The 26,259-nt window shown below is 50.0% G+C and overlaps 1 protein-coding gene and 1 long non-coding RNA gene across 2 annotated transcripts; one reads left to right on the top strand and one right to left on the bottom strand.

Moving 5' to 3' along the window:
* Positions 1–1,033: 1,033 nt before the first annotated feature.
* Positions 1,034–25,585, top strand: Ctcfl (CCCTC-binding factor like). The gene is made up of 10 exons (XM_075963218.1): positions 1,034–1,582; positions 2,798–3,020; positions 6,190–6,360; positions 7,368–7,501; positions 11,071–11,191; positions 11,678–11,827; positions 13,701–13,861; positions 16,796–16,978; positions 23,190–23,310; positions 23,953–25,585. Exons 1-10 carry the CDS (start codon positions 1,034–1,036, stop codon positions 24,102–24,104), a joined length of 1,965 nt encoding a protein of 654 aa, XP_075819333.1. The 3' UTR covers positions 24,105–25,585.
* Positions 1,861–8,953, bottom strand: LOC142844572 (uncharacterized). Its single transcript, XR_012909741.1, has 3 exons — positions 8,822–8,953; positions 6,291–6,477; positions 1,861–2,935 (listed from the first exon to the last, which is right to left on the bottom strand). It is a non-coding gene; the product is annotated as an uncharacterized LOC142844572 (long non-coding RNA).
* Positions 25,586–26,259: the final 674 nt, after the last annotated feature.

Raw genomic sequence — 26,259 nt, 5'->3', positions numbered from 1 at the left:
ATGCACACATGCACACACAGACTCCAGGCCCCCCCTCTGGACTCCACCTCCCCCAGGACTCCAGCGCCCCCCTCTGGACTCCTCCACCTCCTCCAGGACTCCAGCGCCCCCCTCTGGACTCCTCCACCTCCCCCAGGACTCCAGCGCCCCCCTCTGGACTCCTCCACCTCCCCCAGGACTCCAGCGCCCCCCTCTGGACTCCTCCATCTCCCCCAGGACTCCAACGCCCCCTTTGGACTCCACCTCTCCCAGGACTACAGCGTCCCCCTCTGGACTCCATCTCCCCCAGGACTCCAGTGCTCCCTCTGGACTCCAGCGCCCCCTGTGTCCTCTTACTCCACTTCCCCATCTCCACGCTCTCCCTCTCCTTGGCTCCACCCCTTTCCCCCGCCAGCGCCTGCAAACGACTCGTCTCTTTGGGAGGTGGTGGCAGCGGCTGCAGCACGAAGATCCGTTTAGCACGAGGCGACAGGGTGGCAGCCACACGGTAGACTTCCCAGGCTCTGTCTCGGTGGTGAGGTCCCAGGGCGCTTCGTCCTCTTAGGGAGCATCAGGGAGCGTGGGCGTAGGTGGAGTGAGGAGGGGGTGGAGCAGAACGGGCAGGGCACGAGTGTGGGTGGCGGCCATGGAGCCAGATGGGCCGTGTGCACATGGCGGCCAAGAGCAACGAGGTCCAAAGAGAGGTTGCTCTGCTGCTCTGCAGACCTCGAGTGTCGCACCAGGTTGGGGGTGGGTGAGCTTGTACCCGGGTTTTGCTCGACCCTTGGCTATGCCAGCTCAGACCACGTCCCTTCACCACCGCGAACCCACCTTGGGACTTAGAATGTCGAACTATCGCTTGCTGTAACTTAAATCCCGCTAGAGACTTTTGTGGAGGTGGGGGAATGTTGAGACATGGTCCCGCTACAGAGCCCAGACTGGCCTGGAATGTGGGCTCTGTCTTTTGCACTTTGAAAATCTCTGTCCGTTAGGCCTCAGCCCCTCTGCACCCCGTAAAGATTGCATGCTCTCTTTCCTATCAGGGGACATCACGATGGCTGCCGCCGAGGTGCCTGTCCCTTCTGAGTCCTTCACCCAAATCAAAGAGCAGAAGTTGAAGCCTGGAGACCAGGAAAAGGAAAAGGAGAAGGGTGGGGTACAAAGAATGGGAGCCCAGGAGTGTGCTGTCGAGGTGGAGGCCGAGTTCTGCCAGCTTCTGGATGCGGGGCCCCAGAAAGACCAGCCCGAGCTGCCTTTGTCGGTCTCGGTGGAGAGCGATAGGAGGATCCTGACCCTGCAGACCCTGCACCTGACCTCTCAGGATGGGCAGCTGCAGGGGCTGGGGTGGCTGAGCGGGCCACACTCCGAGGGGTTTCCAGTGATGCTGCCACAGGCAGAAAGCTTTGGGCCACTGCCCTCCGTGCTGTGGCTGGAACAAGAGCCCCAGCCCAGCCTTCAGCACTGTGTGGCCATCAGCATCCCGGAAGAGCTGTGCCCACCTGAGGAGCTGGAGCGCACGCAATTCCACCTGCTGTGGGAGGGTGTGCCAGTGGCTGAGGAGGAATTAATGCCAGACTTGGGTGAAGGCGCAGCCTTGATGAAGGTATGTTCCTTTCCTACATGCCGATGCCTTGTGGGAGAGAGGAAAGTAAATCTGATTTTCCTTAGATCAAGGCTTTGGGTGATATTATGTATGGACAAGATAATTTGAAGTTGGAAAGTAAAGCCCAGTATAAAAATAACAAGAGACCTTACCATATATAAACACATATATAATATAATACAATATAATATATGTGTGTGTTTTTATTTATTTATTTATTTATTTTTGATTTTTTGAGACAGGGTTTCTCTGTAGCTTTTGGTTCCTGTCCTGGAACTAGCTCTTGTAGACCAGGCTGGCCTCGAACTCACAGAGATCCACCTGCCTCTGCTTCCCGAGTGCTGGGATTAAAGGCGTGCGCCACCACCGCCCGGCTTATGTGTGTGTTTTAAAAAATCTACAGGATTTAATCCCAGCACTTGGGAGACAGAGGCAGGCAGTTCTCAGTGAGTTTGAGGTCAGCCTGGTCTACAAAGCGAGTTTCAGGACAGCCAGGGCTACACAGAGAAACACTGCCTCGAAAAACAAAACAAGACAAAACACAAAAATGTTACAGGGAAAAATGCTCTTTGTGTGAGGTGCGTTGCATTTGAAAAAGGAAATATTATGGCCTGGAGCTACAACTCAGCTGGTACAGTACCCGCCTGCATGCATGGAGCCGGGTTTTCATCACCAGTCCTTATAAATCTAGCTTGGAGGCCCACAGTGGGGCATTCACGAGGCAGAGGCAGGAGGAGGAGAGGGTCAGGGTCATCCTCAGGTATATAGTGAGTTTGAGGCTGGCTGGACGACAGACCCTGTAAGAACCCAAAAGAAAAACACCACCGGGACTGGAGAGATGGTCCAGTGGTTAAGAGCGCGGGCTGCTCTTCCTGAGGATCTGGGTTCGATTCCCAGCACCCACATGGCAGCTCACAGCTGTGTGTGACTTAGGTTCTAGGGGACCCAACACCCTCACTCAGCCATACATGCAGGCAAAATACCAATGCATATAAAATATAAAATAAATAAGAAAACCACCACCACCGAATAAGACCGAGCCACCACAGAAACCCCGATGCTAAGTTAACGCCAGCTTAATTGCACACGTTTGGTAGCTGTGAACACCCTTATGTGTTTGCTTTTCCTTCTGTGTTCTGTGGTTTGCCAGAACGAAGAACTCCATCAGACTGTAAGTAACAGTGTTGCCTCTGATTGCTTGTTTTCACTTATCAGTTGGAAGACGATGAGAAGGACCAACTGTTGTCAGAGGGAGGACCAGAGAAGGAAGGAGAAGAGAGATACCTTTTTGTGGAAGTGGTACCGGCTGATGAAGGAAAAGATGAAATCGTTCTGACCATTTCCCACCTGAACCTAGAAGAACAGCAAGATCAGCCCGCGCCAAACCAGACAAGTGCGCCTAAGGCTGCGGCCACAAAACCTCCGAGGAAGGCCAAGGGTAGGCTGGCCCGCTTGCATGAAATGCTGAGAGACCCCCTGTTTTTCTTGTGGGAAGGTGGCAGTTGTTGATGTTTGAGGTGTTGACTTTTATAAACTCCTTTCAGAATATCAGGAAATGGAAGAAATTTTAAACTGATGTTCTATATTGAAAATTGAAACCAAAAGGGTTTTTTTGGGGTTTTGTTGTTGTTGTTGTTTTTGTTTTGCATATAGACATTTTAAAAAGTGGTTTTTAAATGTTCCAGAAAGTATTATGCACATAAATCACAGACCAGGCCCGGGGCTCTGCTTTCTGACTTGAAGTTCCTTGGGGGCAGTTGATTACAGAGCAGGGAGCAGCAAGCCCTGGCCCCGTAGAAAGGCAAAGAGTGAAGGGAATGGGACCAGGGAGCCCTTCCTGCAGAAGGCTAGAGGCTAGGCAAGGGGACAGCAAAGCTGGGGGTCAGAAAGAAAAACAGAGGGAGACTGGGGGCAGGAAGAAAGACTGTGCCAGGCTAGGGGTCATTGTGGAGAATGAAGCCAGCCTAGGAGCTGGGACCAAGGGTCAAGCCAGCAGAAAGAGTGGCCTTCCTGTGGCCGTCAATGGCCCTGTCAGGGCACTCAGAGGCAGGGCCCTGTGGAGCTCTGTGGAGGTCTTATAACAGCAGCGTAATAGATGACATCCTAGCCGCCCACAGGAGGAATTTGACTCTTACAGTGGTTTAATGGGCTGCTGTTATAAAGTTATTTCTTACTTATTTAAATCAAGACATTTTATCCCATTATCCCAATTTTGAGCTGACTTTTTAAAAAGTCCTCTCTGACTGGAATTGTGGCTCGGTGCCTCAGCACTTTCTTAGCATGCGTGAGAGCTTGGGCTCCATCCCCGGTCCAGCAAGGAAAACAAAGAAGCTAACAAAGCAGCACAAGGTGTCTTTGTCTTCTAGTGACCCATGGCCAGGTTGGGAAGGAGGTGACTCGGTTTACAAAGGGACCAACCACCCTGCCAACACTTCAGTTCCCTTCTGCGGGGCCAGGGCCATTCCCGTAGGTTTCTGCCTCTGAAGGTGGAGGTTTGGCTCTTGGCTCATACAGTCGGTCATGAGGCTGTAGCCCCAAATTTCTCACCTACCTCGCTTTCCAGCTTTTAATGTATTTGTAGTCCTGTGCAATCATCATCACGCTAATTCCAAAACATTTTTATCACCCCCGAAAGAAACCTCTACCATTCATTACTTTCCCTCCCTGGCCTCCTAGCCCTGGGAGCCACCAATATGTCCATAATAATACTTATAAACCATGTGGCCCCTGGATCCTTATTCTTTCACTTAGTCGTTTCAGGGTTCAGCCTTATTGTAGCATATAGTAGCATTTTCTTTTTAACAGCTGCCTAGTGTTCAATCGTATGGACATACCACAATTATTTATCTGCTCGTCCCTTGCAAACCTAGCAAAGAGCGAGATTGTTCCTGCTCTTTGCTATTGTGAATGGTGTTGCTATGACTATTAATAATTTGGGGGAATGTACATAAGGAGTGGAATTTCTGGGTCATATCTTTGTTCTATGTTTAACGTATGTGTGTGTGTGTGTACATGCATGTGGAAACCCTACAGGAAGAGGTCACAGACTGTGTGTCTATACCACTCTCTACCTTACTCTCTGGAGACTGTCTCTCTCTCTGAACCTGAAGCTAGGCTGGAGACCAGCAAGCTCCAGCAGTCCCCCTGTCTCCAACTCCCACAACACTAGAGTTAAAAGCATTCAAGGTCACGCCTGACTTTTTATAAGGGCGCTGGGGATTTGAACTCAGGTCCTTGTGCTTGCGCAGAAAGCACTCTTCCACACTAAGCCATCTCTCCCAGCCATGTCTAGCTTTCTGAGAGACTGCCGGACGTTCTCCATAGCCACTTGCAGTGTCAGAGACTCGTTCCTCCACACCCTTACCAAACCAGTTATGGTGCTGTGTCCCATTGTTCTGATGGTTGTTCCGATGGTCCTGGGTGTGAAAAGGAGTCCTGCTGCTTTAGTTCATGTCTTCCTAGTGGTCGTTGTCTCCAAGCATGCATTGCCCCTCTGTGTGTGGCCCATAGAGAAACGCCTGCATAGCCTCGGCTGCTGGGTGCGTTTCCGGTGGCTGTTGTCACCAAGCAGCAGTTGCTCAGTGCCTTAAAACCGCAGGTGTGATTGTCCACAGTGCTGGAAGCTCCTTGGGAGCTTCGTCAAAAAATGTTAAGGGGGCTGCTCCTCCTTCGCAGCTGTGTCCTGCCGGAGGGTGTCCTCACTTGTCTGTCTGGCGTGGCTCTGCCAAGTGGAGCAGCTGAGGTACAGGAAATACTGTATCCAGTCCAGTAGCCACGGGCCACGTGGCTGGTGGGCGTGAACGTGAGGCTTACATCAGAGAGAGGCCACGTTTTGTTTTCATTTTAGTTATTTTAGATACAAACCTAAATAGTCGCGTGGAGCTGTTGGCTGTGGTTTCGTTCCGCTTCCTGCCAGTTTGCCAGAGCTCCATGGCTTGGGTGGAGGATGCTGAGAAGCCAGGCGGGAGTCTCCAGTTCACTCAACAGAGAACACATGCACTTGGGTCCGTGTTTAAGGGAGATTCTCTTCTAGGACTCCCTGCTTTGAGTAGACACTTCATCTTCTGTCCTTTCTGATCCCTGCCACACTCTAGATGTTGTGACATTTCTTTAAGACTAATTTTTTTAAGTTTGTTTTTGTTTTATTGTTTTTTGAGACAGGGCTTCTCTGTGTAGCCCTGACTATCTTAGAACTCACTCTGTAAACCAGACTGACCTCAAACTCATAGAGATCCACCTGTCTCTGCCTCCTGAAGGCTGGGATGAAAGGAGTGTGCCACCACTGCCCAGCTAGGATTGATTTATTTTTAATGTGTGCGTGTGTATTCATGTGTCTCTGTGCACTGTGTGCAGTGCCCATGGAGGCCAGAAGAGGGCACAAGATTTTTCTGGAATGGGTGTTGCAGACATTAGTGAGCCCCACTGGTGCCTGTTCTGCACAGCAGGAAGATGGGTTAGGGACCTAAACAGAAACCTATTTCCTGACAAGATGCTCTCGATCAAGCACGGGGTATCCTGAGGTGTTGAGACATCTCCTAATCCTGGCCTTTGCTGGAACTGCTCAGGACAGAGCTTCCCAAATGTGGCACTGTGTCTTCTCCCTATAGGAAAGCCACGCACCTTCCAGTGTGACGTCTGCCTGTTCACATCTTCCAAGTTCTCGACTTTTACCCGCCACAAGAAAATTCACAACGACGAGAGACCTCACCTGTGTCACCTGTGCCTGAAGGCTTTCCGCACTGTCACCCTCCTTCGGAACCACGTCAACACCCACACAGGTGAGGCGCCCTGGGTGACCTTCCTTCCCAGATGTGCTGCACGCCTCAGGGAGGGTGCGGGGGAACCGGTGAGTTCTCCCTTCTCCTGGGGCTTCACTGCGGTTTCTGTTGGTCAACCTAACAAATAGAAAATCCCAGGAGCTGGGGGTGGAGCTCCGTGCCTAGTGCATTGCCTAGTGCATGCAGGGTCCTGGGCTTCGTCCCCAGCACTGCAACAGGAAAGGGAATTGCAGAAGCAACAGCTCAGACGTTTGAATAATTTTCCTGTCAGTGCGTAGTTTAAAGAGTTTTGTCAGTATCCTCTTGGCATCTGCTAAACTCAATTTGTTGCCCGTGCTTTGTAAAAGTGAGGACTCAAGCATGCTAGGGAAGTTCTCCACTGCTGGGCTACATTCGCAGATCTTTACTTTCTATGTTGAGACAGGTCTAAGTTGCCCAGGTTAGTCTGGACCTGGTGAGCCTCCTGTTTCCGCCCCTGAGCAGCCAGGATGGTGCCCTTGGGCCACCAGCCGAGCTCATTTACTCCGTCAATTCCTTATTGTCGTTTATCCTGAGTTTTAGTATCCAATTTATTAATTAGGCCTCATCATGAGCGTTCAGGGACCACTGTACCTTGCTCTCCAACAAGAAGGTGGGTTCCCCTTGTGCAAGTATTTATGCTTAGTTTTGTCTTTCTTCATCTGTTTTGTTTTGGAAATAGGTCTCACTTGTAGCCCACTGATCTCCAGCCACCAATCCCCCCTGCCTTAGCCTTCTGAGAGCAGGGGTTACCAGGCTGCCCGCACCATTCCCAGCTTGGTGTTGCCCCCTCCACATGCCTTCTTGAATTTCAGCTAAAAGCACTGACTGTTACCCAGAGCGTTGTCTCGTACATCTGTGATATTTATAGTTCAAAGAACTTCTTAATTGCTGAAGCCTTTTCAGACTGCCATTTCAGAACTAAGAAGTCACTGGAAGTTTTGCAGTTAAGTCTTGTTTGAAAAGTGTAAACCATGTGATTTTTCTAGGAACCAGGCCCTACAAGTGCGGGGACTGTGACATGGCATTTGTCACCAGCGGAGAACTGGTCCGGCACAGGCGTTACAAACACACTTATGAGAAGCCCTTCAAGTGCTCCCTGTGCAAGTATGCCAGCGTCGAGGTAAGGCCCCTTCCGCCTTGTACAAGAGTGAGAAATCGCCACCCCGAGGGAGAGGCTAACCCGTTACTCAACTGTTTACCGTATTTTAAGATCTATGCCAGAAGCAAGCCACAGGCATTAGTGTCCAAACCGGATATAGGAAATTGGAGCTGGGTATGGTGGCTCACACCTGTAATCCCGGCACTCTGACAGGATGATTGCTGTGAGTTCAGGGCCAGCTTCGTCTTCATACTGACCATCAGAGGACAGCTTGAGGGAGCTAGTTCTCCCCTTCGGGAGGGTTGAACTTAGACCTCTAGGCTTGGCAGCAAGCACCTTTACCAGCCGCGTCATCTCACTGTCCCCAAACAATATTTATCTGTATTTACTTTTATCATTTTTTTAAACTGGGGGAGGTGGCATGTGCCCATGAGTACAGGTCCCTGTGGAGACCGATAAAGAGACCAGATCCCCTGGCGCTGGAGTTAAAGTGGTCAGGAGCTGTCTGACAGCCGTGCCAGGGACATGGCTTGAGTCCTCTGCAAGGGTAATCCATGTTCTTAGCTGCTGAGCCAACAATATTTAAAAGTATACAGATTGTGGATATTAGCTACAATTGAGAAATAACCCCGGGGCTGGAGAAATGGCCCACAGTCACGAACACCAGCTGCTCTGGCAGGGGATCTGGTTTGACTCCCAGCACTCATGTGGTGGCTCACAACCAAATCTCTGTAGCTCCAGTTCCAAGAGATTAGATGCCCTCTCCTCTGGCCTCTGGGCACCGGGCACAAACATGCAGGCAAAGCACTTGTATGCACAAAGTGAAAATTTAAGACCAAAGAGAGAGAGAGACCCCTCTGACTTGTTGAAAAGGCCTTCCCAGTACTTTATGCCACTGTCAGGGTCACAAACCAGAGTGTCTCCTCTAGCATAGAACTTGGGAGTTTGGACTGAAGCTGTGCCCCCAACACCACCTGGACAGACCCATAACTGATGGCTTCAAGATGTAACCCTGTCCACACACACCACAGCACCAGGGACGCCAATGGAATTATCTGCATGCTCTGCTCATGACAACTATGTGTGTGTATGTGTGTGGTGTGTCTGCGTTATGTATATATGTGTGTGTGCTACATGTGTGTGTTGTGTGGTGCGTGTGTGTGTATTCTGTGGCACTAGGGCTTGAACCCAGGGCCTCCACCATGCTAAACAACTGCTCTATCACTGACCTATGTTCTCAGCTGTGTTTTCTTTTTTGAGACAAGGTCTCACTAAGTTGCCCATGCTGGCCTTGAACTCATTCTGCAGCTCAGGCAATCCTTGAACTTGAAGTCCTCCTACCTCAGCTTCCTGAGTAGCTGGGATGACCGGCCTGGACAGCTGCTGTCAGGACCCTCGGTGAAACAAAGGCCATTTGTGGCTTCTCCAACAGTCTGTATCCGAGGTTCCACCTCACGTGAGGGCACTGACTGCTTCCTGGTCTGAGCCTGGCAGAGGCGGGTTAAGCAGGGACTCTTAACAGGAACTAAGCTAAAGGGGACAGAGCAAGCTTAACCGCGGCAGTGACGCAAGTGTGTTTCATAAATCGGGGGATTTCACAGACGGGTCGGAATTCGGTTCCAAGAACCTCTTTCCGCTGCGGCTATTTTTAAAAATAGCGTTCCCAGCTGAGGCAAAGGTTGTGACAGCAACGTGAGGGTTCAGGAGGTATCCAACAAAGGCACTCCGAGGCTCCTCGTGAGAAGGACTTACTATGGGTGTCCCACCATTCTCCCCAGAAACTCTGAGACCCTGCCCAGTGGCAGAGTGCCCATGCAGCCCAGGGATGGCCCCAAGGGCACTGCCCACGATGCCGCTGTCTTGATGGTACCTTCTGGCTAGCACTGAGATAGGATGATGGGCTATGCCCTCCCTGCCCCACCCCTTTACACGTGACCTAGCAAAGTAGATTAGACACACCAGTTTATGATGCTTTTGCATTCTGCTGAGCCCCTTGGAGGCAAGTTCGAGGCCTGCCTGAGCTATAATGTGAGCTCCGGGCCAGCCTGTACAACTTAAACATGGTCTCAGAATAAAAAGTAAAAAGAGGCTGGAAATGTAGTTCAGTGGTAGAACACTTGCCCGCCTCGAGAAGCCAGGCAGGGACGTCCTGTGTTACCAACTCTGATCTCCTACCGTTCGCCTCCTGAACCCTGGAACCTCCCACACTGCAGTGTTAAAAAAAATCTTTTTCTTTCCTTTCTGTGATACATGAAAGTTGATCCTCACAGTTCTTTAAAAAAAAATCAAGCCGAGTCGTCTGTCTCAGTCTTGCTTTACACTCTAAGTCTTCCTCTGTTCTTGAATGTCCTTCCAGGCTCCTGCGTTCCAGGGAAGCAGGTCCATTTACCCTTGCTGAGCGTAAGCAGGGCTGATGTGGGCTCCCAAGCCTCCAGTCCAGTGTGGCCGATGGCTCTGCTCCCCGGGGAACACCGAGAGAAAGGGTGGTAGGAAAGCAGGCCGCTGTGGTGAACGAGAAGTTTCACACGGGTTCCTACGTGGTGACCTTCGACCCCTAGTAGAGTTCATTCTTCCCCTTACAGCTCCCCTCTTTGTTACCTGTGTTTGTGTCTGAGACGGGAGCTCCTAACATGGCCCTGGTTGGTCCAGCACTCACTCTGTAGCCTTGGCTGGCCTGGAACTCACTGTATAGACCAGGCTGACCTCAAACTCACAGAGATCCCCTTGCCTCTGCCTACCATGTGAGTATAGCAAGACCATCATACAGGAGGCTGAGGCAGTACGATCGCTGAGAATCTGAGGCCAGTCCCTGTCTCAAAAACATCTTTAAGTCAGTAGCACACAGAATCACCCTTCAGGGCAACAGTCTTGTACTCAGTTAGCAGTGACCCGTGAGGACGCTGAGCTGGCGTTTGTCTAATGGTCCAGCTTTCCCACCTTGGAGAGCGTTCCTAGTGTGTATCTCCTCGGTGATTTAAACCTTACTGCCACCATGAGCGGACAAGGACTTGGAGATAAAAAGGGGCACATACACAGCATTGAGCAGAAGCTGTTTCTGTTTGTAAAGTGAAATTGAGGGTGGAAGTCTTCAAACTGCTGCTCATTCACCAACCCCAAAGGATCTTGTGTGTACAGCCAGTGGCAGGACTAGGAACCATCAGCAGATTGGACAGTTCTGTTTTATGGGACACCCTGACGCTGAGGTCTGGTTGAATTAAATTTTTCCTTTTGCTCTTTTGAGACAAGGTCTCTATAGCCCAGGTTAACTTTGGGTTCACGGTATGACCCAGGCTGTTCTCAAACTTGCAGCAATCCTCCTGCCGTAGTTTCCCCAAAATTGGAATTGCAGGCATGTACTAGGTTCCCTTTTTTCCCTATTCTCTTTCCGTGTTCATTTTTTGGGGGTGAGGGAGAAGAGTGTTTGAGACAAGGTCTCCTGATGTAGCCTAAGTGAACCGTGAATTACAGCAACCCTCCTGCCTCAGTTTCTTGATTTCTGGGTTGCTCATATCTTTCACAGGAAGTTGGTTAACTGAAACCCTGACCACCCTTAGGTTCCCATCGCAATAACTCTCTCCCACCTGTCCTAGGCGAGCAAGCTGAAGCGTCACATCCGCTCACACACAGGTGAGCGTCCCTTCCAGTGCTATCAATGTACTTATGCCAGCAAGGACACCTACAAGCTGAAACGCCATATGCGGATCCACTCAGGTGAGAGCTGTGCTCACACTCAGGTGAGAGGCACGCACACTCAGGTGAGAGCCACGCTCACACTCAGGCGAGAGCCCATGCTAACACTCAGGTGAGAGGCACGCACACTCAGGTGAGAGCCACGCTCACACCCAGGCGAGAGCCCATGCTCACACTCAGGTGAGAGCCGTGCACACACTCAGGCGAGAGTCATACACCCTCTCAAATGAGAGCTGTGAGCCTGCTCAGTTGGTTCATTGCGTAAAGGCTAGGCATGCCCAGGTCTCCTCACTCTACACAATCTCATGCACCCACTCTGAGCTAGTGAGGGGCCACCAGGGTTTCACATCTGAGCCCTGTGACCCTGCTGTCTGGCTTGTCTTTCCAGTCCTGTGCCATTGAGGCTAAACCTATGGAAAGGTGAAGCCCCAGCCCAGGCATCCTTTGGGAAGGACCGGGCTCATGGGGACACCATGCCCCAAGAGTCACTTGTTGTTCATGTCCCAGGTGAGAAGCCCTATGAATGCCCCACTTGCCATGCCCGCTTCACTCAGAGTGGGACCTTGAAGATCCACGTGGCACAGAAGCATGGAGAGAATGTGCCCAAACACGTGTGTCCCCACTGTGCTACCGTCATCGCAAGGAAGAGCGACCTGCGTGAGTGCCTGGTTTAATGGTGTCTCCTTGGCCACAATACAGACCTGCCCTTTGGACTCCCAAAGCTGCAGAGCCTGCCCAATTCTGAAAGGCCTGGAGAGCTTGGGAAACGTTTCTAGAAATGTTTTTACAGAGGTCCTGTCCCGCCCTCTGGAGGCCGATCTGAGTAAGTGCGGTTCAGGAGCTGCCAGCCCCCCAGTCTGCATACCTATCTGATCAAATCCATGGGTATTGTTTTTATCTCGTGTTGGATTTGCTCTTACAGATAAAGACACTGAGACTGAAAGACACAGATGAGTTTTCTGCCAGGGACAGCGGTCACGATGACAAAGCTTGGCCCTGTCTATGTCCCCTCCTCAGCCTGCCATTTGCACGCTCGGCCGGGAACTTGGGGTATAGAGGGGGAACTGAGGAACTTGCTTCAGTAAGAGGAAGCCTGTGACACAAAGTCTGCCTTCTCCTGTGGTGAGCCTTGTGACACAGGACACCCCAGGAGAGGTGAAGTTTGCAGGGGCGACTCTGTGTATGCGCTTGGGAGCCTGCAGTGCAACCAGCCCTGCAGAGAGAGGCAGACAGCCTTTAGCATAGGAGCAGCATGTGTGGAGGGCAGAGTTTATTTAGGGCAAGGAGCTATCAAGGACAGGGAGATGGCAGGGGAGCCCCTAGATCTCCAAGGACTTCCTATTTGTCCTCTTCTTTTTCCCCTCTCTGCCCCAAAAGTATGATGTTACAAGAGGCAGTAAAAGTATCAGTAAAAATAGAAGTCCTCCCAGTTGCCTCAGAAAATCCCAGAGATTTTGGAAATATCCCTGCAAGGTTAAAGGCATTTGACCAATTTTAACTTTTACCTTTCGTCTGGAACATTCTGTCAATGCCTCTGGGTTCCCGCAGTATCACCAAGCACTGCACAGTGGGACCTGTTAGGACAAAGGACCAGTAGTCAGTTGTCAAGTAGAACCTGTTTGTCGCATGCTAGAGGGGACTGATCTGCAGCCCCTGCAGGGGTTCTGTAGCTGTGTGGTGTAGTGGCATTTCAATTGTATAATAAATAAAGCTTGCCTGAGATCAGAGAGTAAAACAGTTCCACTGGTCAGCCTTACAGCCAGGCAGTGGTAACACACACCTTTAATCCCAGCCCTAGAGAGGATTATAAAACAGGAGGAGACAGCTCTCAAACACAGCCTCATTCTGAGATTCCTGGAGGCAGGATCGCCATTTCAGACTGAGGTCGAGGCTGAGCAGTGGGGCTGTTTTACTCTCCTGATCGCCAGGCAATCTTTATTTATTAAAATACAATAGATATACCACGACAGTATGGCTCTTCATCTCCCTGTAGGGAGGGAGTGGTCCCTCTGAATCGGGGGGTGCAGGGTGCTCCTCCATCATACTGGCATCTTGTTCAGCCTCTCACATGGCTACCGGGCATGACACTTCGCTAAAGGAGGAGTGTCCTAGACAGTGCCCAGTATGCACCTCTCTCAGGTCATGGGGACAAAGGGGTCTGGACTCCCAGCAGGACAACAGTCGTGTTTTTGTTACAGAAAACCCTTTAGCCTGGCTCTGAAGCCCCTGCATTGTGCTAGGGTTCTCAACGTTCACGGCCAGCCTATAGCCACGCTCTCCTGGTTGAACAGGTCTTAGACTGAGGTCTCTTGTTAGTTCCTTCACGACAGTCGTGCTCAGGTGGGGTCAGGCAGGGTGTTTGTATCCTGGGGGCACGTCCCTGGTATGGAGGCTGCTGTCTGTCGTCTCTGAGGGAGGCCGGCAAGGTGCAGAAGACAGTCTGCAGTGCCCAGAACTGCCCACCCTACCCAGGGAGTCCCTAGGCATTCACAGGGCCACAGGGCAGCATTGTCTCCTGTGTCTCCAACAGGTGTCCATCTGCGCAACCTGCACAGCCACAGCCCCGTGGAGATCAAGTGCCGATACTGTCCTGCTGCCTTCCATGAGCGCTATGCCCTCATCCAGCACCAGAGGACCCATAAGAACGAGAAGAAGTTCAAATGCAAGCAGTGCGATTACGCATGCAAGCAGGTACGGTGTGAGTGGTTGCAGAGACTGGGAAGCGGTCGTTCTTAAGAAAGAGGCTCGGGGTTGGAGAGGTGGCTCAGCTCTTAGGAGCAGTTGCCGCTCCTGCAGAGGGTCTGAGTTGGATTCCCAGAACCCACATGGTCATTCACAACTATCCATAATGCAAGGCAACTCCAGTTCTAGGGTATCTGACACCTTTCTGACTTCCCTGGTACCAGGTATATACATGGTGCATGTACATACAAGCAATAAAAACACTCCTATCTATCAAAATAAAGCAATAAATAAACATAAACTTTAAAAAGAAAGAAGGAAGCTAGAGACTGGAGAGCTGGTGCAGCAGTTGCTGTTCTATCATGAGGACAAGAGTTCAAATCCCAGCACCTGTGATGGATGGCAGGCAGCTACCTACAACTGCACCTGTGGGGGATCCAGTGCATCTCCAGAACTCCGCACACTTATATACATACAGACACGGGGCTGGGTGTGGTGGTGCACACATCAGTCCCAGCACAGACGCAGGGGATCCAGTGCATCTCCAGAACTCCGCACACTTATATACATACAGACAACACGGGGCTGGGTGTGGTGGTGCACACATCAGTCCCAGCACAGACGCAGGGGATCCAGTGCATCTCCAGAACTCCGCACACTTTATACATACAGACAACACGGGGCTGGGTGTGGTGGTGCACACATCAGTCCCAGCACAGACGCAGGGGATCCAGTGCATCTCCAGAACTCCGCACACTTACACACATACAGACACGGGGCTGGGTGTGGTGGTGCACACATCAGTCCCAGCACAGACGCAGGGGATCCAGTGCATCTCCAGAACTCCGCACACTTATATACATACAGACACGGGGCTGGGTGTGGTGGTGCACACATCAGTCCCAGCACAGACGCAGGGGATCCAGTGCATCTCCAGAACTCCGCACACTTATATACATACAGACAACACGGGGCTGGGTGTGGTGGTGCACACATCAGTCCCAGCACAGACGCAGGGGATCCAGTGCATCTCCAGAACTCCGCACACTTATATACATACAGACAACACGGGGCTGGGTGTGGTGGTGCACACATCAGTCCCAGCACAGACGCAGGGGATCCAGTGCATCTCCAGAACTCCGCACACTTATATACATACAGACAACACGGGGCTGGGTGTGGTGGTGCACACATCAGTCCCAGCACAGACGCAGGGGATCCAGTGCATCTCCAGAACTCCGCACACTTATATACATACAGACAACACGGGGCTGGGTGTGGTGGTGCACACATCAGTCCCAGCACAGACGCAGGGGATCCAGTGCATCTCCAGAACTCCGCACACTTATATACATACAGACACGGGGCTGGGTGTGGTGGTGCACACATCAGTCCCAGCACAGACGCAGGGGATCCAGTGCATCTCCAGAACTCCGCACACTTATATACATACAGACAACACGGGGCTGGGTGTGGTGGTGCACACATCAGTCCCAGCACAGAGGCAGGGGATCCAGTGCATCTCCAGAACTCCGCACACTTATATACATACAGACAACACGGGGCTGGGTGTGGTGGTGCACACATCAGTCCCAGCACAGACGCAGGGGATCCAGTGCATCTCCAGAACTCCGCACACTTATATACATACAGACACGGGGCTGGGTGTGGTGGTGCACACTTCAGTCCCAGCACAGAGGCAGGTGAGTCTCTGGGTCTACAGTCAGTTGTGAGCTGCCATGTGGGTACTGAGAACTGAACCCGGGTCCTCTGAAGAGCAGCGAGTGCTCTTAGCTGCTGTGCCATCTCTCCAGCCCCATTATCTTTTTTAGTTTTTTTATGTATATGTATATTTTGTGTGCGTGTGTGTCTGTGCACCTGGTGTGTAGTGCCTACAAAGGTCAGGAGAGGCCATTAGATCCCCTGGAACTGGAGTCAGAGGCAGGGGTGAGCTGTCACACAGGTGGTGGGAATTGAACCCAGGTCTCTTAGGATAAGTCAGTACTCTTAACAGTTGAGCCATCTCTCCAGTTCATAGCATTATTTCCTGATGTACCGGCTTTCTTTTTTTTTTTATTTATTTATTAAAGATTTCTGTCTCTTCCCCGTCGCCGCCTCCCATTTCCCTCCCCCTCCCCCAATTAAGTCTCCCCCCAGCCCGAAAAGCAATCAGGGTTCCCTGTCCTGTGGGAAGTCCAAGGAACCCCCACCTCCATCCAGGTCTAGTAAGTTGAGCATCCAATCTGCCTAGGCTCCCACAAAGCCAGTGCGTGCAGTAGGATCAGAAACCCATTGCCATTGTTCTTGAGTTCTCAGTAGTCCTCATTGTCCACTATGTTCAGAGAGCTTTCTTTTTACTTTTCAAATCGTGCATCAGTGCCTCGCTTCCTGTTTCTCACCGTGAATACGGCTGTGTCTCATCCACAGCCAGAAGCACTTTGATCCAAGTGTGCCTCAGAGCTGTCTCACTAGTGGACGCTGGAGGCAGGAGTTCACATCACTGCCTCTCAGAGTGCAGGCTAGATTGGGGCTGGGGAGACTGCTCAGCAGTTGAGAGTACTCGCTGCTCTTATAGAGGACCAGAATTGCTTCCCAACACCTGCCTAACTCTAGCCCCAGGGGAGCGGACACCCTCTAGTCTCTGGTAGCCCCACCCAGGTGTGCATACACACACATACATAATTCATCATCATCTTCTACAAAGTATGGGCCTTAGAGAATTTCTGCTTGTTTTGCTTTTGGTTTTTTGGGCACGTCTCTTGTAGCCCAGGCTGGCCTACAACTCCGCATATAGCCAAGGATAACCCTGATGCCCTAGCATGCAACAGGCCCTGGCTCTGATGAGGGCCACACCGCTCTTGGGAGAGGAAAGCACAGGAATATACGCACAGTTCTGGGGAACCCTTCCACCCCAGGTCAGCCGTGTCCTTACTTTCCCCCCAGGAGCGCTGCTTGAAGGCACACATGTTCACACACACGGGAGAGAAGCCATTCTCCTGCCTCGACTGCAACAAGCACTTCCGGCAGAAGCAGCAGCTCATGGTGCACCTGAGGAAGTACCATGACCCGAGTTTCGTCCCCAATGTGCACCTTTGCCTCAAGTGTGGCAAAGACTTTTCCCGCCGGGTAAGCACCCCTCTGTCTCAAGGGTTACCAACACTTCAAACAATGGCCTCCACCTCTGGGGAAGGTTCCCACTAGTTTTGGGGTTCAGGAAAGTCAAGCATTTTATAAACATACGCTGTCCCTCAAAAGACAGAAAGGAAGCCCAGACACAGACTTTTGAGAATGGAACCCAGGCCAGGTGTGGGCCAGGCAGACTCACCCCTGGGCCTCCTATTTTTTTGTTTGTGTTTGTTTTTGAGACCAGCTCCAGCTAAACTGTCCATTCTGGCCTTGAACTTCTGCTCAGGGTTCAGTCTGAATAGGTGGGTCAGTCTAGACCACCAGGCCAGACCCATAGTCTGTTAGTCTTGTTCTTTAGTGGGTATGAAATTGCCCCAAGCCAGGCAGTGATGGCGCACACCTTTAGTTCCAGCACTCAGGAGGCAGAGGCAGATAGATGTCTGTGAGTTCGAGGGCAGCCTGGTTTACAGGGTGAGTTTCAGGACACGCTCCAAAGCTACACTGAGAAACCCTGTCTCAAAAAACCGAGAGAGAGAGAGAGAGAGAGAGAGAGAGAGAGAGAGAGAGAGAGAGAGAGAGAGAGAGAAATTGTCCCATGGTTACTTATTACTGCTATTTTGGTTTTTAACCCCTTTCATTTTGGTAAAACAACTGTGTTGTACCAGGCCCAGGTCTGGGGAGCACCAGGGCAGATTGTCCACACACTATGTTAAAAACAGTTTGAGAAATTCTTTGACTGCAAAGACCTGGCTAGCCTGGAACTAGTACATCACCCAGGCTGGCCTTGAACTCAGGGAGATCCACCTGTTCTGCCTCCCAAGTGCAGGGATTAAAGGTTTATGTGCCACAAACTGGGTGGAACCTAGCTTTTAAAGTGTGATTGTTGACAGTTGTCCTGTGAACTAAATGCCGGCGTCTTCACAGCGTGGTTTCCCTTCTCGGGCGTTTCCAGGGTGTAAAATCTGTCAGTGCATCCCACATTCATTTTGTATTCTGCCAGTTGGGGTATTCGTTTTCTAAACCTCAGAATGCCAGGCTCAGCAGATGTACATCACATCACATGGGAGATGTGAGCCTGGAACTGGGGAGCAGCGTGGCTGGGTGGCTATTGAAAATGGGAGCACAGCTGGATACTTGAATCCGCTTACCTTTTGGAAGATTAAGAGAAAGGTCACAGGTGCAGGGCTCATAGGGACACCGGATCAGACTGACCTTTGGATTACAGAAGAGTTAGTAACAGCATAGATGGACAGATAGCGTGATGGGGCTCTGCTAAGACAGAGGGGGACCCCTTCTTACAGATCTCAGAGGAGGGAGATGTCCCACAGCAGGAGCCTGTGGGCCAGTTTTCTCTAATGTGGGGGAAGAGGCACATCTAACTGAGATGTCCCCACCCGCGGTGGCCTTCGGTGGCAGACTGTCTGTTGGGTGTCTGTCTCTGTGGAGCAAGGAGTCCCAGGACCAGCTACAGGGATGAAGGACTAATCTGGGATTCTCACCTTTCTGGAGTCCCGGCACTAGGAGTCTGTTCCAGACTCACAGATTTGGTCTCTGGTAGGATGCTAAACGAGGCTGGGACGCTGCAGGCACATGCCACTGTCTCCGTGTCCAGAGGAGCCTAAATGTGCCACGCTCAGCATCTTTGGCCTGCTTTTAAAAGGCTGACATAGCTGTATTCATGTGTATTAGCTCAGCGTACGGACCAGAAGTTCTCAGCTCTAATCTTTATGCATGGCATGCGTGTGAGTTGCTGTTTCCCACACAGCTGGGGAAACAGCCTGCGGCTTGTCTCGGATGCTCAGAGGACTCCTGACCCCTCCACCACCACGACGGAAAACAAACTTTATTTCACACATAACCAGGAGCAGCACATTTTCTTTGTAAACATTACAAACGCTCCCAGCTTCTCAGGCAGCTTCTGCTACAGCTTGGCAGCAGACGTGGATAGACCACTTATCAGCAAATGTTGGGGAAAAATAATCTCAGTGTCCCCCACAGGAACACATGAACTAAGTTAAAGTCACTTGCCAAGCAATATATACATACATACATATATATATATAATATATACACATATACACGTATACACACACACACACACATACATATATATAGTATGTCAGAACTCACACTGGGCTAGTGAGCAGGCTCAACCAAGATAGCCTCTGTCTTTTAGCCCTGACATAGGTGGTAACTACGTCTTATTGTGTTGGTGGGAGATGTACCCTGAGTCCCACACTCAATAACCCCAGCATCTCATCCCATTGGTGGGAGATGTACCCTGAATGTCAAACTCAATGACGCCATCCAGTTGGAAGGAGCCAGATTGGTTGCTGCCCCAATTCCATAATAGCATTTGAGGTTATCTCTTCCATGGATCCATCTAAAAGACCACAAAAGTGCATCAGTAATTTTATTTATGTGGCCTCCAAGACAGGGCAAAAGTCACCAGTATTACACACAGTAGATGTGGGGATAGAGGGATATTACACACAGTAGACGTCAGGATAGAGGACATTACACACAGTAGACGTCAGGATAGAGGGATTACACACAGTAGACATCAGGATAGAGACATTACACACAGTAGACGTCAGGATAGAGGGATTACACACAGTAGACATCAGGATAGAGACATTACACACAGTAGATGTGGGGATAGAGACATTACACACAGTAGACGTCAGGATAGAGGGATTACACACAGTAGACGTCAGGATAGAGACATTACACACAGTAGACATCAGGATAGAGACATTACACACAGTAGATGTGGGGATAGAGACATTACACACAGTAGACGTCAGGATAGAGGGATTACACACAGTAGACATCAGGATAGAGACATTACACACAGTAGATGTGGGGATAGAGACATTACACACAGTAGACGTCAGGATAGAGGGATTACACACAGTAGACGTCAGGATAGAGACATTACACACAGTAGACGTCAGGATAGAGGGATTACACACAGTAGACGTCAGGATAGAGGACATTACACACAGTAGACATCAGGATAGAGACATTACACACAGTAGACGTCAGGATAGAGGGATTACACACAGTAGACGTCAGGATAGAGACATTACACACAGTAGACGTCAGGATAGAGGGATTACACACAGTAGACGTCAGGATAGAGGACATTACACACAGTAGACGTCAGGATAGAGGGATTACACACAGTAGACGTCAGGATAGAGGACATTACACACAGTTGATGTCAGGATAGAGGGATTACACACAGTAGACGTCAGGATACATTACTCAACATCTACAATCGCTGCTCATCTCCTGGCTCCCCCTCGCTTTCTTTTGTCCACAGGAATCTTTCGAACTCTTGGATAGCTGTTGACCAGAATCAGAGTGAGTTCCCTCCAAGATGGGGAGAAAAGAGAAATCTAAAAAGCTTTTAATTTAGGTTAAAACAATAGTGGGCCTTTTTCTCTTGCCTGTAGGTAGATGCTGCCATGAACCTAGGTCTCAAGTACGATATTTGGGCAGGATTTTCTTTCTTTTTTAGTTTTGTTTGTTCTTTTTTTTTATTTTTGTTTCTTTGTTTGTTTTGAGACAGGGTTTCTCTGTGTAGCTTTGGAACCTGTCCTGGAGTTAGCTCTTGTATACCAGGCTGACTTTGAACTCACAGAAATCTGCCTGCTTCTGCCTCCCAAGTACTGCGATTAAAGGAGTGTACCAGCACCGCCTGGCTGTGTCTAAACAGCATCACCTCTGGATTTGAGCCTGATGCCCAGGGGGTTTGAATATCGGACTGGTGAGGAGAGCAGACTGAGAAAGCCATGGGGAGCAAGCCAGGAAGCAGCACCCCTCCATGGCCTCTGTGTCAGCTCCTGCCTCCAGGTCCCTGCTGGGGTTCCTGCCCTGACTTCTCTCAGTGATGGAGTGTGTGACCTGAGGCTGTAGGCTGGAGTCAACCCTCTCCTCCCCAAGTTGCTCTTGGTCATGTTGTTTACCACAGCAATAGAAACCCTAAGACAGATACCAAGTTAGGCCAGCATGGGCGGTGGTGGTGGTGGAGGAGGAGGAGGAGGAAGAGGAGGAGGAGGAGGAGGAGGAGGAGGAGGAGGAGGAGGAGGAGGCAGTACATGGGGCCCAGGGATATAGGCCCTTAAAGCAAACAAACAAACAAAAAACTAAAACAGTTAAACAAAGGAAAACATTCCTTGCTTGCACAGCAAGAAATGGGGTCCATTTGTCTTAGCACAAACTATAACTGGATGCCAAGCGGTATTCTCTTTAAGTCAGCGTCTCATCCACTCTCTTACTCAACCTCCAGGATGACCCAGCCACCAACGAGTACTTAGCCAGGGAGATTTAAAGTCCAAGATGAGCCCCAAACTATTTTCCATGTCACACGAAGGAACACACAAGCTGAAAGTAACCTTGCAAGGCAATTCTTCTTCTAAAAACGGGTGCACCAGAACCCAACCTGGGCTAGAAAGCACACCCAGCCAAGATGGGTTCGTTATACCTGATCGTCTTGGTTATGGCTTTGCTCAACATCTTTCCTCAGCTGAGATTACAGACATGAGCCACCATGCCCAGCCTGTGTCTCTGAGCTCTGAGGTGCTGCAAACTGTGTCCTGAGCTCAGGAAAGCAGCCGCGTGGCAGACCTCTGCATGATGGCAGCAGGCCTCTGCAGGAGAGTGGGCATAGCAATGGATGGTACATTGCATTTCTGGCTTAGTGCCAGGTCTCATTTTACAGAGTAGAAGCATCATGTAAAGATAAATTTATTTTAAAAATAAAAACAAGTTAGGTTTGCACTAGTCCCTTTAAAAGGTCATTTGGGGGACCCAGAGAGAAACCTCAACAGTGAAGTACATGTATTACTCTTGTAGAGAACCTGACTTGGGTTCCCAGTACCCACATCAATTGACTCACAGCCAACAGCAACTCCAGCTCCAGGAGATGTGACACCCCCTTCTGACCTCCAGAGATACCTTCACCTACCCCCTCACACACACATACACACATGCACACACACACACACACACACACACACACGTAGCATACTCATGATGTGGGATTCTCCTCTGTGTGCTATGAATACGTCTTATTACCATTGGTTAATAAAGAAGCTGCTTTGGCCTATGACAGGGTAGAATATAATAGGTAGGTGGGAAAACTAAACTGAATGCAGGGAGAAAGAAGGCAGAGTCCAGCAGATGCCGTATAGGTGCTGAAGGAAAAAAATGGCAGAACCTTACTGGTAAGCCACAGCCTCATGGTAATGCGCAGATTAATAGAAATGAGTTAATTTAAGATGTAAGAGCAAGCTAGGCATACACCTGAGCCATCAGCCAAACAGTGCTATAATTAATATAGTTTCTGTGTGATTGCTCAGGTCTGCGTGGCTGGGAAACAGCACGGTCTCCATTTACATACACATATATAACATAACATACACAAACACACACACACAGAGACACAAACATACACAGAGAGACACACACGCAGAGAGACACACAAACACACACACAGAGACACAAACATACACAGAGAGACACACACACACAGAGACACACAAACACACACACAGAGACACAAACATACACAGAGAGACACACACGCAGAGAGACACACAAACACACACACAGAGACACAAACAGACACACACACACAGAGACACAAACACACATTTTTAAGGTCATTTTGGTTTGGGTTTGTTTTTTGGTTTTGGCCCCAACTCTTAAAAGTACTTATTATCTACTATCTTCCTGAAGCCCACTTTTTAAAAGATGTATGTAATTATTATTTTTTTTTTTTTGGTTTTTCGAGACAGGGTTTCTCTGTGGTTTTGGAGCCTGTCCTGGAACTAGCTCTTGTAGACCAGGCTGGTCTCGAACTCACAGAGATCCGCCTGCCTCTGCCTCCCGAGTGCTGGGATTAAAGGCGTGCGCCACCACCGCCCGGCATAAGATGTATGTAATTATTGATGTGCTTCGCAGTGTGTCAGAGAGTGTAGCGTGTGCCGCAGCATACATGCAGAGCTCAGAGCACAATTCGCAGGAGCCAGTTCTCTCCGTCCACCATGTGGGTCCACAGGTTTCAACTCAGGCCAGCAGTGACAAGTCCCTTCACCTGTTGAAGCGAGTCAGACTCCATGGAAGCCCATCTCCTAACCACAGTTGCCAATTACACATGAGGACACTGATGCTCACTGGTGGCCTGTATCGTCTCCCACAGAGTAACCTGCAGAGACACAGGAAGAAGTGTGACCCCGAGCACAAGAAGTTGGCCACCTCCGTAAAGGGAAGAGCGGTGCAGAAGAAGCCGACCGTGGAGGAAGGACCAGGATGGGACAACGGTACATCCTTTCTGACCTCTTTGTTCTAATCTGGCAGTGGTTTTCCCATGGTTAACCCCAGCTGGAAAGTCAGTGAGGGTGGGGCCGTTGTAGCCCGGTCACTGAGGGGCTTGGTAACTGTGTCAGAGTGGCGACTGCATTAAGGTAAGTCACCCCTCTGCACGGTCACCCACACTCAACCCCAAACTCAAGCGCTTACCTGCTGAGCTATCTCCAGGGTCATGTCTAGTGACTTTTTTTTTTTTGACAGGGTTTCTCTGTAGCTTTGGAGCCTGTCCCTGAACTAGCTCTTGTAGACCAGGGTGGCCTCGAACTCAACAAAATCCGCCTGCCTCTGCCTCCCGAGTGCCGGGATTAAAGGCATGCACCACCACTGCCCTGTGTCTAGTGACATTTTTGATTGCCACAGACATCTCATGGGCAAGAAGCTGCTTGCCTCCTATGGTGCCCACAGCGCCTCCATAAAGGAGTCCCTATCCCCTTTGCCCAAGTTGAGCAGCCCTGACTCGAGGCAGGAGACTGACAGCCAGTATTCCAGAATCAGATTGTTTCAGCAACCATTTCAAAACATACTTTCTGGTTTCCCGACCTGGATGTCTCGGCTTTCTCTCACATTTCCTCACTCTGTGTGGTTTCTCCTAGATACTGCTGGCCAGGAGAGCAACACCTGGAAGGAGGCGCAGTGCCCCGAGGAGCTAGCTCTCGGCCACCACAGTGGCGATTGTGCAGCCAGGAGCGAGAGCCAGGATGAAGGCCTGACCTGCGAGATGATCTTCAACATGATGGATAAGTGACAGGCTGCTCCATGCTGTGGCCTCTAGGGAAGAAACCAGTTAGAAACAAGATCACCAAGGTGATAGCCATGTTCCCAGAGTTTGTTGTAGTGTGTAGAAACGTTTGAAAAAAAAAACCACAACTTTTTTCTGAAGACTGGAGTCAGAGCTTGGAGTGAGGGCACACCTCAGCCCCATGGGTTCACCCTCTAGGCACTGGCAGGGTGGCCCACCGTGAGCCAGGGACAGGTTTTAGGAAATATTTATTTCCAAAGATGCTTAGCCCAGCTAGCGCCTTGGTGGTTAGAACAAAAACACTTGAGTTGCTGTATCCACCCTTGATAGTTCTGACACTATGATGTTTTAAACCCCGAGGATGAATTGTACACCCTTTTCACGCCAATGAATTTTCCACCATGTTTAAAGCTACCAAAATGCTTTTAATGAATTCTAAACTCAACCCAAAGATCCTAATGCTATAAAAAGAGGGAATGGTAGAAAGCAATAAGGATCCCGTTTGATTAGAAAAATGATTATATATATAATAGATTTTACTTTGGCATAGAGCAAGTCTCGCCTTTACAGTCCCCCCCCCACTTTTGCAGACCTGTGGATTGAACCCAGGGCCTGGTATAAGCTAGGCTACACCCCAAGCCTCCATTCCACTTTTTTTTTACATTAAATTGCCCTGGCTGTGCTTGAACTCACTCTGCAGCCCAGCCACACTCTGAACTGGCCATCCTCTTACGTCAGTATTCCAAGTAGCCGAATGATTGGCCTTCGCCACTAGGCCTGGTTTGTATTTTCCTTTAACTACAATCTTTGCTAGCTATGAAATTGCCCTGGCATTGTTACTAGAATTATTTTTATTCTAGTGTGACACACTGTTTCTAGCATTAAGAAGGTAGAAGCCACAGGATGGGGAGTTCAAGCTCACCCTCATCTACAGATCAAATTCTAGGCTAGCCTGAGCTACGTGAGATTCTCTCTCAAAAAAAAATACATTATCTATATAATTTCTTAGCATTTTAGTTTCTGATCCTTTTGTTAGAAGCATTTATTTACATTTTTAAATGATTGGCTGTGAGAAGAAATCTGAAAATTTGATAATGAAATGTGTATTTGTGAAGAATTCAAACTTCTTGTAATTCTCGCTAGTTAGGGAGAATGTCTTTTTCCAGCCCTCATTCTGGCGCTCGGTGTCTGGGGTCTTTCTGTGCAGCTGAGATTAGCCAGGATCCGTCTGCAGGAGCTTTGCCTAGCGTAGGTCTGCTGTGGACTGCTGTGGAGCCCTACACTGCCATTTCCCCGGATCACCCAGAAGCCCCAAGTTCAAATTCTTAAAGTGTTGATCTGTTCAAAACATCCCACGTGTGAAGGAAGTCCTTGGTGTGGTGTGGTCATGGGAGAAGCTGGGTCACTTTGTTCTCTCCCTGCCTCAGATGAATTCCGTCCATATGTGACATGCAACAGGATTTAAACTCTGTGGTCAGCTGTATGCTGTTATTGTTATTTTTGACTGTTGTAAAAGACTTTTGCATAATTCAATAAAATGAAATGATATTTTAAAAAGCTTTCTTTGTAGTAGAGATTAAACCCAGGGCCTCAGGCATACCAGGCAAGGCTGTGCCACCGGGTACGCCACAGCCATCTTTATACTTTCTATTTTGAGCTGTCCTGGAACTAGCTCTGCAGACCAGGCTGGCCTTGAACTCACAGAGATCTACCTGCCTCTGCCTCCCAAGCACTGGGATTGAAGGTGTGAGCCACCACCGCCCATCTTGGTTTTGTTTTTAATGTCTTGTTGGACCAGAGAGATGGCTCAGTGGGTAAAGGCACTAGCTACCATGCCTGATGACTCGAGGTCAATCCCCAGGACCCACACTGTAGAAGAACACCAACATCTGATATGTTGTCCCTCAACTTCCACATGGCATTGTAGCACACACACACACACACACACACACACACACACACGCAGACACACATATGATGTTTTCGGAAAACTTTAATGTCTTCTTGAGTGACAGGGGCAGGAAGGATGGTTCAGTAGATAAAATGTCTGCTGCACAAACATGGAGACTTTGGCTCCCCAGGACCTGAGTAAAAGACAAGGCGTGGCACGTCTGTAACCGCAGTGCTGCGGGGTGTGGGAGCACACGCCTGTAACCACAGT

This window comes from Microtus pennsylvanicus, chromosome 2 (genome assembly GCF_037038515.1).
Source record: "Microtus pennsylvanicus isolate mMicPen1 chromosome 2, mMicPen1.hap1, whole genome shotgun sequence".
Taxonomy (NCBI): Eukaryota; Metazoa; Chordata; class Mammalia; order Rodentia; family Cricetidae; genus Microtus; species Microtus pennsylvanicus.
This window is presented reverse-complemented; position numbering and strand designations above follow the sequence as displayed.